Below are 13,045 nucleotides of genomic sequence, written 5' to 3'. Positions count from 1 at the left end.
CCTGTATCTCTAATTGGAATTAAATTTACTACAGCTTCTATGTGAAGACGCCTATTTCTTAGCAATCCTACTCGAGTAATTTAAAAGAAGTGCTTACTTTTCATCCAATTTATAATTCATCCTGTGTTTTAAGGGATTGGTGGAATTAACACGAGCCTTAGGAACTTTTTATTCAATTCCAACTTCATTCCTTGTCACTGTAGTCACCGGTACTGAAGAACCAGCAGAGGGAGCACGGAACGTTCCCTTCATCTCTCTCTTACGTAAACACTGGCTACTGTTTGAGGCGTTCCTTTAGTTTTATTTCCCTGCAAGAATTTTTGGAAGGAAAGGTGATCTACAGCTCTGCTATTCAATCTGTTGAAGCTTTTAGGGTGCTGCATTTCCATTCTAGGAATCTGCCTGCTTCCACCACTCTATTCCTCCTCTTCATCTCCCTCTCCCCCTCAGCACAAAATATTTGGGTTTTGTAGAGTATTTCCAAGCTGGGACACCCATCATTCATTCCTGCAGAAATTGTGATACGTCATTAGATTGTCAGGCAAATCATAAAGTTTGTTCCTTGTGAGCAAAGAGAGCTCCCATGCAGCACCAGGGCTGACAAGTGTTAATTTGAAAGATAAATATTTTGCAAAAAGAAGAGGAAAAAAAGTAGATGTCAGGAAGAAACCCGTGTGTTCCACACTCTGCTTTGTGAAATGTGCACATATTAAACCAGAGTTTGCCAGAGAGAGTTAAAGAAAACCCAGCAAATTCAAACCCAGATTAAAACTGTGAATTAAATCATCATCAGACACACAATCATACAGTTTGAAGCTCAATGCAACAATTACTATGTATTATCATTTTTAATTAGTAGACAGCCCCGTTTTGTGTATTAAAGTTTTTATTCCTTATTAAGAATTTTTAAATCACAAAATAGTGTGGAAATATTTAGATAATAGAATTCATGGAGTGCTGGAAAATACTGAATATAAAGATTGATTTCTAATATATCACATACTAAACTGTTCTAAAACAGCTGGTTTCTTGCAGACAGGATTTATTTTTTTTTAATAATTTAAGACAGCATAAGCTTGTATCAAGCATAAGCATTGTAACAAAAGTGCAACTTTTTCAGCAAATCTTCCCAAAAGATATTTAACTCAAAATATCATTAACACATATTTTTCTCCCTACAAAAATAGCATGTCAGACGTCATTAATTGGATGTATTAACAACTATTTACATACAGCCACTCTGTAGGCTAGTAAGATTTTTTTTTTGTAACGTTGTTTAAACACAGCGTTTGAGGCAAACAGTAGCAACAGCAGCAGCAGATGCACCAAACGGACTGACGGACCCCGGACACACACACACTCCTCGCCAGGCTGTGGTGTCTCACCTCTTACATAACATTCAAGTGAGATTTCTCACAGTGCTACCTTGGCAACAAACTAAAAATATCTAGGCAAGGTCTTGGTTTAAGCCTTATTATAAAAAGCTTTATCTGTGTGATTATCTGGCGTCTGGTTTGTCTCCAGAAAGGGAAAACGCAGTATTTGAGCATGGGATGAGGGAAAAACCCATATGGGAAACTTACCCCAAGTGGGTTAATAATTTCTGGTTGCACAGCAAGGTGTTTACCTATGGCCTCCAGTTTGTGTCACTCAGAATTTAGAATAAAATGAGTTCAGGCTGACAAGCTGCTCTGTGTTTCTTGGGGGAAGAGAAGGGGGTTTCTTTTTGTAGTTCAGTGCAGTAACATTCATTTTATACAGCAAGGTTTGGGGTTAAAAAAAAATCTCTCGGGAACATACTGAATTAAATAAAGATGGGGTGAGAACAAATGCACTTGCCACCCCTGTATACCTTAGCCAAAAAAAAAAAAAAAAGAAACAAACACAAGGTTATGTAATGGGTCTGACCCTCCTTTCCTTGCACACCCAAAACTTGCTGGAGCCAGCGGCATCCCCGGGTGCTCAAGGCACTGCAGGTTTGGGCTCAGGGTGCATTCTCCACACTCCGGTTCTCCATAAAGTGCTAGCGCAGGTGCTGGGCTCTGCCCTTCCTCCCTCGCCTCGTTCCCCGCCCTCACCCTGAACCCATCCAGGTCTCCCGGACAAGTGCAAGTTCCCAAGTGGGACTTAGGGACACAATGTAAAAACCCATTCCAAATAAGGTGCCACATTTAATTACTCTATATATAGAGAAAAAAAAAAGTATCCTTACTATGTTTTCTTCCTTCTTCTTCTTTTTTTGTTTTGTTTTCCTTATTTATGCATTTATAAAGCCAAACATTAAAAAAATACTGAGTAGCAAATTTTATCCTCGACGGTCCTCTGCGGGGGCCGCTCCGGGACCTGCCGCCTCGGCAGCGGGACTCCCCGGGGCCGGGCCCGGCACCCCGCGGCCGCCAGCTCCCGGCGATCACCGGCCCCGGCGACCCCTGCCCTCCGTAGGAACCCGGGGGAGCAAGCGCGGGCCCGACGGCCCCTCAGTCCGAGGGGAGGGCAGCGGCGGCGGGGAGCCCCGGGGCGTCTCACGGGCCCTCGGCGCCGGGCTCCTCGGCGGCTGCGGGCTCGGGCTCCTCACTGGGCTCGGCGGCGGCAGCGAAGGGGTGCGGGAGGTGGGGCGTCGGGGGCAGCCCGGTGGCGGCCGCCGCCGCCTTCTCGGGGCCGAGCACGGAGGAGAGGCAGGGAAAGGAGGCGGCGGCGGCTGCCGCGGCGGCGGCCGCCTGTGCCGGGATGCCCGGGTAGAGGAGCGGGATGGGGGCGGCGGGGTAGAGATACTTCTCCAGGCTGCTTTTATCCAGGAAGGGCTGCATGTAGGCGGCGGCGGCCGAGGGGGAGATAAAGTAGAAGGGCAGGCAGAAAGGGGCAGCCGCCGGCTGTCCGAAGGGGGCCCCGCCGCCGCCCGCCCCCAGGGCCATCAGCGAGCCCAGCAGGGCAGCGTCGGGTCTCACCATCGCGGCCGCCGCTGCCGCCGCCGCCGCCTCGGCTCCCCGGGCCGCCAGCCCCGGCGGGCCGGGCATGGGGCTCCCGCCGCGGTCCAGCTTCAGCCGCTTGGGCGCGGGGGGCACCTCGTCCCCCGACGGCTCCTGCTTGATGGCCAGGGCGGGCAGCGCTCCGCCAGCCGCCGCCGCGGGGCCGCGCTCGGGGCGCGCCTCGCCCTCCCCGCCGTAGCCGCTGTCAGTGTCCGTGTCGGTCTCGGCGCTGAGCTCGGCGGCGTGAGTCCGCTGGATGACGGGCACGCAGTTAGCCAGGCCCTCCGGCTTGTGGCCCGGCGCGCAGGGGGGGGCGGGCGGGGAGGAAGAGGAGGAGGATCCCTTGCTGAGAGGGCCCGGCGGCGGGGAGAGGAGCTGAGGGCCGGGGAGGAACTGCGACGAGATGGAGTGCAGGTGGCCGAGGAGCTGCGCGCATCGCTGCTCGCGGGGGGTCCAGCTCTCGAAGCGGGAGAGGTACTGCAGCACTTCCTTCGCGCACGTCTGAAAGCCCGAGTGGAAGGCGTCCAGGTCGGCCTGCACCGGAGACTTCATGGACCGCTCCCCTGCGGGGGAGACCGAGCGGGGACAGCGTTTACCCGTGGCTCCATGCTCCGCGCCTCCCCCTGCCCGCCCTCGGTGCGCCCCAGCGGCACTGCCCCCCGGACCCCGCTTACCATTCTGCAAAGCAATTATCTTCTGGTGCTGCTGCTCTGTTAAGGCTGTTAGTGCTTTCAAGTGCTTCAAAGTCAGTTCCAGCACCACCGCTTTCTCCAGGTGTCCCAGCGTCTGCAAAGGCAAGGGTAGGGGGCGGCTTGGCTACCTCCCTAACGTTTTGGCTACCGCCAAATGAGGCCTCCGTTAACTTCGGTGAAACCGGCCCCCGAGGCATTAGGGCCAGGATGGACGGCGGGCAGCAGTCAGGCAGCCCGGCGTCCCGGGGATGCGCAGCGGGCAGGCTGCCGGCGCCTGCATCCGCACGGGCATATACACTCCTGGGCACCTTACCGTTAGTTTCAGATGCTCGGGCAGTAAATCCTTCAGCTGGGCAATGCATTCGTTAATCCTGTCTCGCCTCTTCTTTTCTATCAGTCTATGTGGCAGTTTGTACGTTTCCTAATTAGCAAAACCCGGAAAAGCCAAGTGTTAGGCAGAGTCCCTCGGAACGCCGATCAAAACCAAAACAAATGTCATGCGGACCACATGCCGCGCAAATTATCGTCAAGACACCGCTCTCCCCGCCGTGCCAACTCGCTCGTAAACCCACTTGTGATTCGGGGGGCAAGTTGTATGCGCAGCCCCCCGGGGATGCTCTTGGAAGCGGAGCTACTCTGCAAAATCTAGCTAGCCCAAATTAAGCGGTTAAGCGAGAAGAGAGCCCCAGAAACTTATCCTTACCTTGCTCTCGTCCCTCTTCACGCCTCTTTTGGGTTTGCACATATACAGGGCAGGGTAGTCCAGCCTGGAGAAAAACACAAAGATCCAGCATCGGCAAGTGCAGCGATAGCTTGCCTAGCACCTCCTCGAGTGGGCACACGGGCGCCGAGCGCTCTGCCCGAAGGGCTGGGCAAAGGCTCGCCCGGGTCCTCCAGCGGAGGGAGGCGGCGAGCCCCGCGCCCCGCCGGGGAGCCGGCGCCGCTCCCAGCGCTTCGCAGCACTTTCTCAAGAAGACGAAACGCCGGAGAGATACGAGAAGGAGATAGTGCCCCGGCGCCTTACCCTATAAAATCCCTATGCTCCAGTAGCTGCCTCTCCGGCAAGCGGGAGATTCCTTCATCCATGTCTGGCAGCGGCTGATGTTTCGTCGCTGCTTTTGACTGAGCCTGCGGGATGCTGAGATCAGTCTCGGGAGATCCGCGAGCGACGCTGCGCACATGCAGCCTCCGTCCCCCCTCTCCCGTGCAGTGGCCAAAAGTGTGCGGCGGTTCGTCCCCCACCTCCAAGTGCCTCCGCCGCCGCTGCCGCTCCCCCCCTGCCCGCCTTCGCTGCGCTCCCCGCGCACACGCCCGCAGCTCCCGCCGCCGCCGCCGCCGCCGCGCCTGCCCGCGGGGCACGCGCGCCGCCAGCCAGCCCCGCACCCGGCTCACGTGCGGCGCGGGCGGGGGCGGGACTGGGGAGGGGACGGGGGGGTCCCGCCGCCCGCCCGGGGCCGCCCTGCGAGACAGCGGCTTCCCCCCGTGTTACTGCTGCTGCCGCTGTCATCGTCAGCGTTACCGCCGTGGTGATTGCCACTCTCACTGTGTTTTAATTTTTTAAATTATTTTTCTAATTTGAATACTTATGAAATAATTTTACTTTTATTATTTTTTTTCTTATTTTTAATTTGCATCCGGGGAGGAGACCCGCCAGTGGAAAACGTGCCCACGGGATGAAGGGGGTAATAATCGAGCCCTTCTCTTGGGGGTGCGGTTAGGGGGTCACGTTCGCCATACGTTTTCTATAGATTTCTATAGGATGCGTGGGCACGAAGAGGCGCACGCACACGCGTGTAACTGCTCGAAGAGCTCCCTGGCCCGGCGCCGCCGTGCCGCAGCTCTCGTCCCCCGGTGCTCCCTCCCGGCCGCCGCTGCTCCCGGCAGCTCTCCCTCCCGACCTTTGGACGGGAGCCGTATCTGCCTGCAACGCCAGACCGCGGCAGAAGCGCTCCTTCTATACAGAGGGACTCACGTATAGAGGCACATACATATAAAAATATGTCTATCTCTAATGTAAACACATCTGCTGTTGACGCTGACCTCGGGCAGCCCGCATCACTGCGGGGCGCAGGGGGTGACATTGGGAAAGGATTTGCACCGGTGCAGCATGACCGGCCGCAGTAGCCCCGGGACGGGGCGGGGCGGGAACCCCCCCGCCCCGCCGCCCGAGTCCCTGCTCGCCGGGCGCGCCCGCGCAGCCCCCGCTCCCCGCCGGCGGCGGCGGCACCGACAGCCGCCTCCCTAATCCCGTCTCACACTGGTACGAGCACAGGGCCGGCAACGTGACCCGACCTGCTGCCACATCACTGCCGCCGGGCTGCACCGGGCGGCCCTGCCCCGTCGCCCCCCGCTAGCAGGCGGCGGTACCGTGCGGCACCGGGCATCCCCGCACGGGCTACCGCGGGCCGTGCCCCTCCAGCCCCGGGCAGCCCCCACCCCTCGCCCCTCGCCGGGCAGCCCGCCAGGACCCTCCTGCCAGCGGAAGGACGGAGTGCCCGAGGGAAGGGGATGCTCTTCTTTCCCGTGCCCCGGCAAAGGCGCTGTCTGTGCGTGCGTGTGTGTCCCCGCCTGTGTGTCCCGGCCTGCGTGTCCCCGCGTGTCCCCGCGTGTGCGCCGTGCCTGCACGCCGGCGCGGCATGTGTGGCCCTGCAACGTGCGGGGTGTGCAGCGTGTGCGGGGAGCGCAGCGGCCCCGGCCCCACGTGCGGGGCGGGGGGAGCGGACACCCCCGACACCACCACCCCCTCTCAGCGCCGGGCTGGCGGGTTTCTCTCCGGTATTCCCGGCGGGAACCGCAGGCGGGAAGTGTCAGCTGAGGCGATCCATAGCGATGTGTTTATCCCCGCCGCCAGCGCTGACCGCTTGCTTTTCACTTGGTTTAGTTTTGCTCCCTCCCTTCCGCGGGCTCCGGCTCCTGGAGGTGCGTGACCTCCAAACCCGGGCTCCCATAGAATCCGGGCTGCTGGGGGAGGCGGGGGAATTACCCCAATAAATACCAAACACGCCCTCGCCTGCCAAAATAGAGACGGGAACCTCACATCATTCCTTTCTAACGACCGTGCTTTACAGGTATTCTGGCCAAAAGGGTAACTCGTGATTTTTGTGTGCGGGAGGGAGGTGGGGGCTGCCGAACCGCACTGCCCGTCTGTAAAGTGCGAATGAGGTTTTAGGAGCAGCGAAGGCTCTGATGAGGTGTTTGAGGCTCCTGCTTGGCAAGCAGCAAGCGGCACTGCGGGCTTGTACAGCTCTCTCCCTGTTAACTTGATGGCATTTCCACACTGTCCGAAGCTCAGCCGGGGACAAAAAAAAAAACCATACATTTGTGCCACGTGCGTATAGGTTATAGGGGTGGGGGGTCAGAAGGAGAGGCTCATGGACTGCTACAGAGGAGGGTGGGAGAATCTGCTGCTGCTGCTGCAGAAAGCAAATTGTTACACATGTTCACAGAGTCATAGAACATTCAGAGTTGGAAGGGACCCACAATGGTCCTGGAGTCCAGCTCCAGACTCTGCAGAGGACAATCCTACCAAGTGCCTGAAAGCATTGTCCAAATGCTTCTTGAGCTCTGTGAGTCTTGAAGCTGTGGTCAGTTCCCTGCAGAGCCTGTTCCAGTGCTCAACCACCATCTGGGGGAAGAACTTTTTCCTAATATCCAACCTAAATCTCCCCTGGGACATTACCTTGGGTGAGCCTGGACTACAGAGAAGTTCTCTGAGGAAGGAGCACCACGGACAGCAAGGGAAACTTGCTCATCGAGGACATACTGGTTGCCCCATGCCAGTCATTCATGCTGGACATCTAAGGAAGAGCAGCGGGCTCTCTTGTTAGTCAGTGGAGAGAAACAGGCAGCTTCAGCATGAAATATCCCTCCTCCTCACTGGACTGGTCCTTGGAAAAGTATCGAGAAAACAGCCGAAGTAAAAGGAGCTTAACCCTGAACTAAAGCACCCTGAACTGGAGACCTTTTGGGGGAATGCTGACTAAAAAGGAGCTTGAACTCTGAAAGAAAAGACAGTTCCCTGCAGGTGATTCCTCCCATGGGCAGGAAAGCAGGGTTTTGCATGGTTTCTGTAACTAACAGACAGGGTGGGGAGCGGGGGGGGGGGTGGGGTGGGGGGGTGGTGGTGGTGAGCATTTCTGGAGCAACCTCCTTGTGGAACACCCGGAACATTTCTGGAGCATTACTTTGCCGGCTTCATCCTCTCTGGAACAACCTGCAGATCTTCAAATTATGGAAAGAATGTCGAGGGTGAGACTCAGCTTCTAGGAGAAGTCCTAATTCTGGGATTCCTCTGGAACCAAGTGGGAACGGAAATTGAAAATTACCAAAGACTTAAAACATGAGCCGAGACAGCTGGAGACTTTGCAAAAGGAGTTCAAGCAACATCTGGAAATTTCTAAGAGTTTTATAAGAGGTCACCTGGAGACGAGGATAAAAGACTTCAGTGTCCAGAGAGAGTGCAAAATTCTTCTGGAAGACTCCCAGTTTAAAAAAGCAGGATGGATCAAAGAGGTGATCAGAAGCATTAGTATGATGCAAAATAATGTTTTCCAGTAAATAAGATGCACAACAAAAGCTTTGGCCAATTTATAAACCAAGACAAACTACAGGAAAGAGTTAAGACATTGAGAAAATTGGTGAGAAAAGGATATAAAAGGCTTCCAGGTTGCTTCAGGAAAAAACAGCCTCCTGCTGCAGACAAGCTGGCCAGCACACAGCCTACCACCATCATCCACCAGCTTTCCAGTCTCCAGGAGAAAAGAATCAAACTATTTGTCCCAGCTGAATCAGTGAAAAAGCCACAGTGCTTGAGGGAAATGCACCTGGGAGAGGAAAATGCACCTTGTTCAGCTCCATCCATAACCACGGCATGAGGGAATGGCTCTGAAATGGGAGGCCTAGGAGCCAATTTGTTGGGGTCAGCTCTTATGCCAGTGAGCACTTGCCTTCAGGAAAAGAGATTAAATTATCTAGTCTGGCTGTATGACTAGAATCAACCATCAAATTAGACAAAGTTCATCAGCTGTGTGCCACAAAGTGGGGGACAAAGAGAATTCAGCTGAAGGATTATTTTGGTTGAATAACATGGTATTCAACCAGGGGAAATTGGACATTGAGGTATAATATTAGATTTTTCAGTAAGGGGATGACCAGATTGAGATCAGGGAAAAAGGGAAAGGTAAGCACATAAAAATCTGAGCTGGGTCAGACAAAAGGTCTGGGAGTCCTGGAGTCCAGGAGGAGATACTTTGGGAGGAGCAGACAAACATCATGGACACAATGCAAGCTCCCTGTGCCAGTCAACTAGGTCCTGGTGGCCTGCAGGGCAGAGATTTCCTGAGCTAGGAATGATACCTCTGTGTTTAATGGGAAGCCAAAGATGCCCTAAGAGGCTGAGGAATGTGCCAAATTTTTAAATGATGGGCTGCAGCAGAGCATTGGGCCAGTTAGCAGGCAGTGGTGAGAAGGTGGTCAGTCCTGTCAGCTCAGTGCTGTGGCTCACATGGGGACAAGAAAAGAGAACTTCCACCTCAGAGAGTACCACACACACCCAAGCATATGTAAAGCAAGAGAGACAGGGGCCATGCAAAAACAGAGCTGAGCTCAGAAGCAGAAATAAAATAACCTGAGTGTGGGAAGGTGGTGGGCCAAGACAAGACACAATGTGCAGCCAGCCCTTTGCAGAGTTGCAAAATGAGGAAATGGGGGGAGATCCAGCTGGGGGACAGAATCAGAACCACGTTTTTGTGGAGGACTGGTGCAAAAACCTTATCAGGAGGACACTGGTCACAGTCTGGAATACTTTGGCCCATCTTAGGCCATGTGAAATGGGTGATGCCAGAGATGGGCCAGTCTCCCAAACCAGCCCGTGGGCTAATGGTGACCAGGTTAATCAGCAGGTAGTGGATAGTGGTGACAGGAGAATGTAGACACTTCCCAAACCTGGAGAAGTCAGAAACAAGGCACTGGAGCAATAAGTAAGGCATGGTGATGTCCTGATAAACACCAGGAACTGTGCCTTATCCCATCAGTTTTGAAATTCCCTTGAAAGGTGTGCTTCCAGTGAAGCTCCTTCTTTGCAGGTAGCTGAGAACCTCTCCTGCCTCCGGGGACAGTAAAAAATAAAGGTGGCTCCACTGTGAGGTCACTGCCAGCCCTGACTGAAGGGAGAGTCTGAAGCCTGTCTGGAGTCCTGGGACCTTCAGAGACTCTTCCCCAACAGGTCAGTCAGACCTTGGGTATGTGTTACAGAAAGGATCTGCATCTGTCTGCTGGATGACTTCCATGAACATCAACCAGGAACAAACAAAACAACCTTCCCCCTAAGTTCCCCCTCTGAACTCCCTGGAAAGAAGCTCTGTCTGAGCATGAAGGTCCCTTGGATGATGGGTTCAGTTTGGGCAGCCACAAGAGATCTGAAATGTGTAGATCAGCAGGCAGAAAACATCAAGAAAAAGAAGGAAGAGAAAATTGCTTTCTCAGCAAAGCCCAGCCTGGCAGTTTAGTGATGGCTGGGGGCTTATGTAAAGCCCCAGCTGCGCTGGAGAGGCTGGTGGGGAAGGTAGGGCACACCATGCCAACAGGAGGCCTTGGATGGCCTCAGCCTTCCAAGAGGTCTGTTGTGCGTAGGCTATTTATGGGTACATGCTGAGACCTTTGAACAAGTGGTAGGTGCATGGACAACGTGGCCTGTGATAAGTTCAAGGCTGACACACTCTAACTGGTCCCAAAGGAAAGGGAGTTTTTCCAAGAGCAGGTGACTTCAGCCTGCTGCACCAATGGTGATGGGGAATTTCCACTGAAAAAAGCAAAAGTGAGACTGCCCGGAGCTGGCCCGCTCCCTGAAGCTGCAGGTCTACAGGACTCTGCTCCTGTTACAGAAGGAGATGTGCTGTTTGTGGATGTGCTAACATTGCAAAACCTTGCTTGGGCACAGTGACAGAGGGAGAGCATTTCAGTGGCCAGCAGAACGAGATTTAGCAGTTTCCACCTGTGCAATTCTTGCCAGTGGTTAAATTTACTGATGAGCTCTGCTGGTATTTGCACAGGAGGAACAGTGTAATCAGTGTTCTGATTTGTACAGGGGTATAGGCCATAAATCCCTGCACTAGCTCATTCTGTGGGATTCCCAAATGCAATTTTCCCAAGTCTTTAGGAAAATAGCAATTTTGCAACTGCACAATTTACTACGCCTCTGCTCGTAAGTGGAGTAGCAGGGATGGGGAATCCAAGCAGAACCTTTGGGATGCACTGCAACAGTGTCACAAAGAGTTGATTCTTCAGAGGGATGAATGCAGAGAGGGAAATGCTTGTCTCCCCTGAAACCACTTGTGGATGTGCAAATACTTCCAGTTCACTCAGGAGAACCAAGGCAGGGAAGTGCCAGAGGAGAAATGTGGGCTCCTGAAGGTTCAGCACAGAAAGAATCCCAGTAGGATACAACTAGAAAGTGAGTTGGGAAACTCCACTGTCCTAGAGCACAATTACATACATTTGGAGCACAATGGAGTGGTGGATACCAAGTGTAAAGGATTCTGGTCATGGTGGAAAAGTCTGGAGTGAAAGGTCAAATAAGGCATGAAAGTTCTAGTGCATGAAAACAGCCTATAGAGCACATTGTTAGGTGGTGTCTGGAGCAGGAAGTTCTGAGATTAATAATTTAAAAGCTGGAAAATCTTTTAAGCCACACTGTGTTTCTGTGCATTTCCAACAAGCCTTAGCTAAGCTAAAGGAAAATGTCCTACATTGGTTAAGAATCAGGAAGGATGTAGAAAATGCATGAATGCCCCTATTGCAATTAACAGCCCCACAGAAACACAGAGACACCCCATGAAACAGTATCTGACAGACTCATTCCAATAATGGGCTGCATTGCCTGGTGTCCTTGGGTTTTTGTCTGGAGCAGATTCTAAAGGCTGCAGACTATTTCACAAAATGCCCTGGAGCTTGTCTGCTAGGACACCAGTGCCAGATGTCCGAGTGAAAGATGTCCTCTCCCTCCAAGTCCTAGGAGGTACGGGAGGATTGCACAAAGCTCGAGGGAGAAACTCTGAAGCCAGAACTTTTCAACAGATCTGTGGGATGGTTGGGATCCCTAAAACAGTTCCATGTGACCACAGCCTAAAGGGTTGGTGTGATTTTTTTTTTTTTTGTGCAGACTTTTCCAGTCAAGTGGCTTGCTCCTCAGAACTGCCTGAAGTAACACCCAGCATATTCCAGTCCTTTGGGAGGCTCCAGGAGAAGCAAAGCACTTCCTCACCATTTTAATGAAAACCTAAGGCCTTCTGCATGCCTTTTTATGGACTTCTGAGAGAAGAAGAAAGAGTTTTGGGTTATGCATAGAAGCGCATGTTCTTTTTTTTTTTTTTTTTTTTTTTTTGTAATCAAGTGAAATCTGGGATATTTTACCATCTTAGTGTGAAAGTCTTTAAAAGGATAAACCTAGAGCCACACTATTGAACTTGCTGTATAAGGCCATATGGTACTGACTTGGATATTTGTGGTGGTTACACACTACAGTGGAGTCCCAGACTGTCACAAGGCCCATTAGAAAATGTAGGAGGAAAATAACAAACTTCAGGATTTCACTTTTCCTCTGTCCTTCCTTCACTGCAAATGTAGCTGTGGAAAGCTGAGGCTGGAGAAGTTGAAGCACAGATCCCCTTCTTCCCTGCTAGCTCCAAGGGGGCAGAGATTTGTAGGAACACTCCTGGCACCTGGGAGTAGCTGCCTAGAAGGAAATGAAGGAGCAGAAAACTGTGAGAAAAGGGAGTATAAAAGTTTTGGATTAGCGATAGGAAAATACCTTCCTGAAGCACACTGTGTAATTACAGTAAATAAGAATGTGTCATTCATCACTTCTGAAATTATTTTCCCTCATTCACAGGATGGTGGGTTTATTAGAGCCTTGTCATTTTGAGCTCCTTCAGAATAAAGGAGGAGGCTGAGAGGTCAGATGTGGCAGGGAAGCCAAGTTCTTTTAAATCCAAGTGCACAAGACAGGTGGGACAGTCTCCCTCCTCTATGAAACAGAAACCACCCCATTCCAGACACTTGGCTGCAGACAGGTCAGTGCTAAGAAGATGTGAGAGAAGTCAGAGGAGAAGCCCAGCGTGTGTTTTTGGGTACAGAAGCTCCTTGAAGCAGGCTGGCTCGCAGCAAAGAGCCCAGCTACTGTTGGATGTGTCCTCCTGGGTTCTCCTTGGGAAGGGCTGAGCTTTTTAGCTAGAAGGACAGGAGAAATCAGAGGATCTGTTGGTGCCTGTCTGCTTCAGCCACCACCCCAGATGTATCTGGAATGTGCAAGCAAGGAGAAGTCCTCTGCATCGTATAAACAGCACTGGACTGGAAAACCGAAGTATTACATAGGCATAGGCACCAACTGCA

At 52.7% G+C, this 13,045-nt stretch overlaps 1 protein-coding gene and 1 long non-coding RNA gene across 3 annotated transcripts; one reads left to right on the top strand and one right to left on the bottom strand.

Annotated features, from left to right (window-relative positions):
- Nucleotides 1-1,022: 1,022 nt before the first annotated feature.
- On the bottom strand, nt 1,023-4,988 carry BHLHE41 (basic helix-loop-helix family member e41). Of its 2 annotated transcripts, XM_050969944.1 has the most exons (6): nt 4,901-4,988; nt 4,683-4,786; nt 4,362-4,425; nt 3,972-4,079; nt 3,641-3,752; nt 1,023-3,529 (listed from the first exon to the last, which is right to left on the bottom strand). In XM_050969944.1, the coding sequence occupies exons 2-6, from the start codon at nt 4,742-4,744 to the stop codon at nt 2,523-2,525; spliced, it is 1,353 nt and encodes a 450-aa protein (XP_050825901.1). In that variant the 5' UTR covers nt 4,745-4,786; nt 4,901-4,988; the 3' UTR covers nt 1,023-2,522. The 2 variants fall into 2 exon arrangements, with proteins under 2 accessions (XP_050825901.1, XP_050825900.1); XM_050969943.1 differs by having other exon boundaries at nt 4,683-4,986.
- Nucleotides 4,989-6,493: 1,505 nt separating this feature from the next.
- LOC127059146 (uncharacterized) lies at nt 6,494-11,994 on the top strand. Its single transcript, XR_007776627.1, has 2 exons — nt 6,494-6,726; nt 11,817-11,994. It is a non-coding gene; the product is annotated as an uncharacterized LOC127059146 (long non-coding RNA).
- Nucleotides 11,995-13,045: the final 1,051 nt, after the last annotated feature.

This window comes from Serinus canaria, chromosome 1A (genome assembly GCF_022539315.1).
Source record: "Serinus canaria isolate serCan28SL12 chromosome 1A, serCan2020, whole genome shotgun sequence".
Classification (NCBI taxonomy): domain Eukaryota; kingdom Metazoa; phylum Chordata; class Aves; order Passeriformes; family Fringillidae; genus Serinus; species Serinus canaria.
Note: the sequence above shows the minus strand (reverse complement) of the source record. Positions and strands in the feature narration are given on the sequence as shown.

What these genes read in the sequence shown, in the direction of transcription:
- BHLHE41 (XM_050969944.1), bottom strand. Translation starts at nt 4,744, where the DNA reads ATGGATGAAGGAATCTCCCGCTTGCCGGAGAGGCAGCTACTGGAGCAT. An exon ending in TGAAGAGGGACGAGAGCAAG is followed by an intron (nt 4,080 to 4,361) that starts GTAAGGATAAGT and finishes TTTGCTAATTAG; the next exon opens with GAAACGTACAAACTGCCACA. An exon ending in GATAATTGCTTTGCAGAATG is followed by an intron (nt 3,530 to 3,640) that starts GTAAGCGGGGTC and finishes TCTCCCCCGCAG; the next exon opens with GGGAGCGGTCCATGAAGTCT.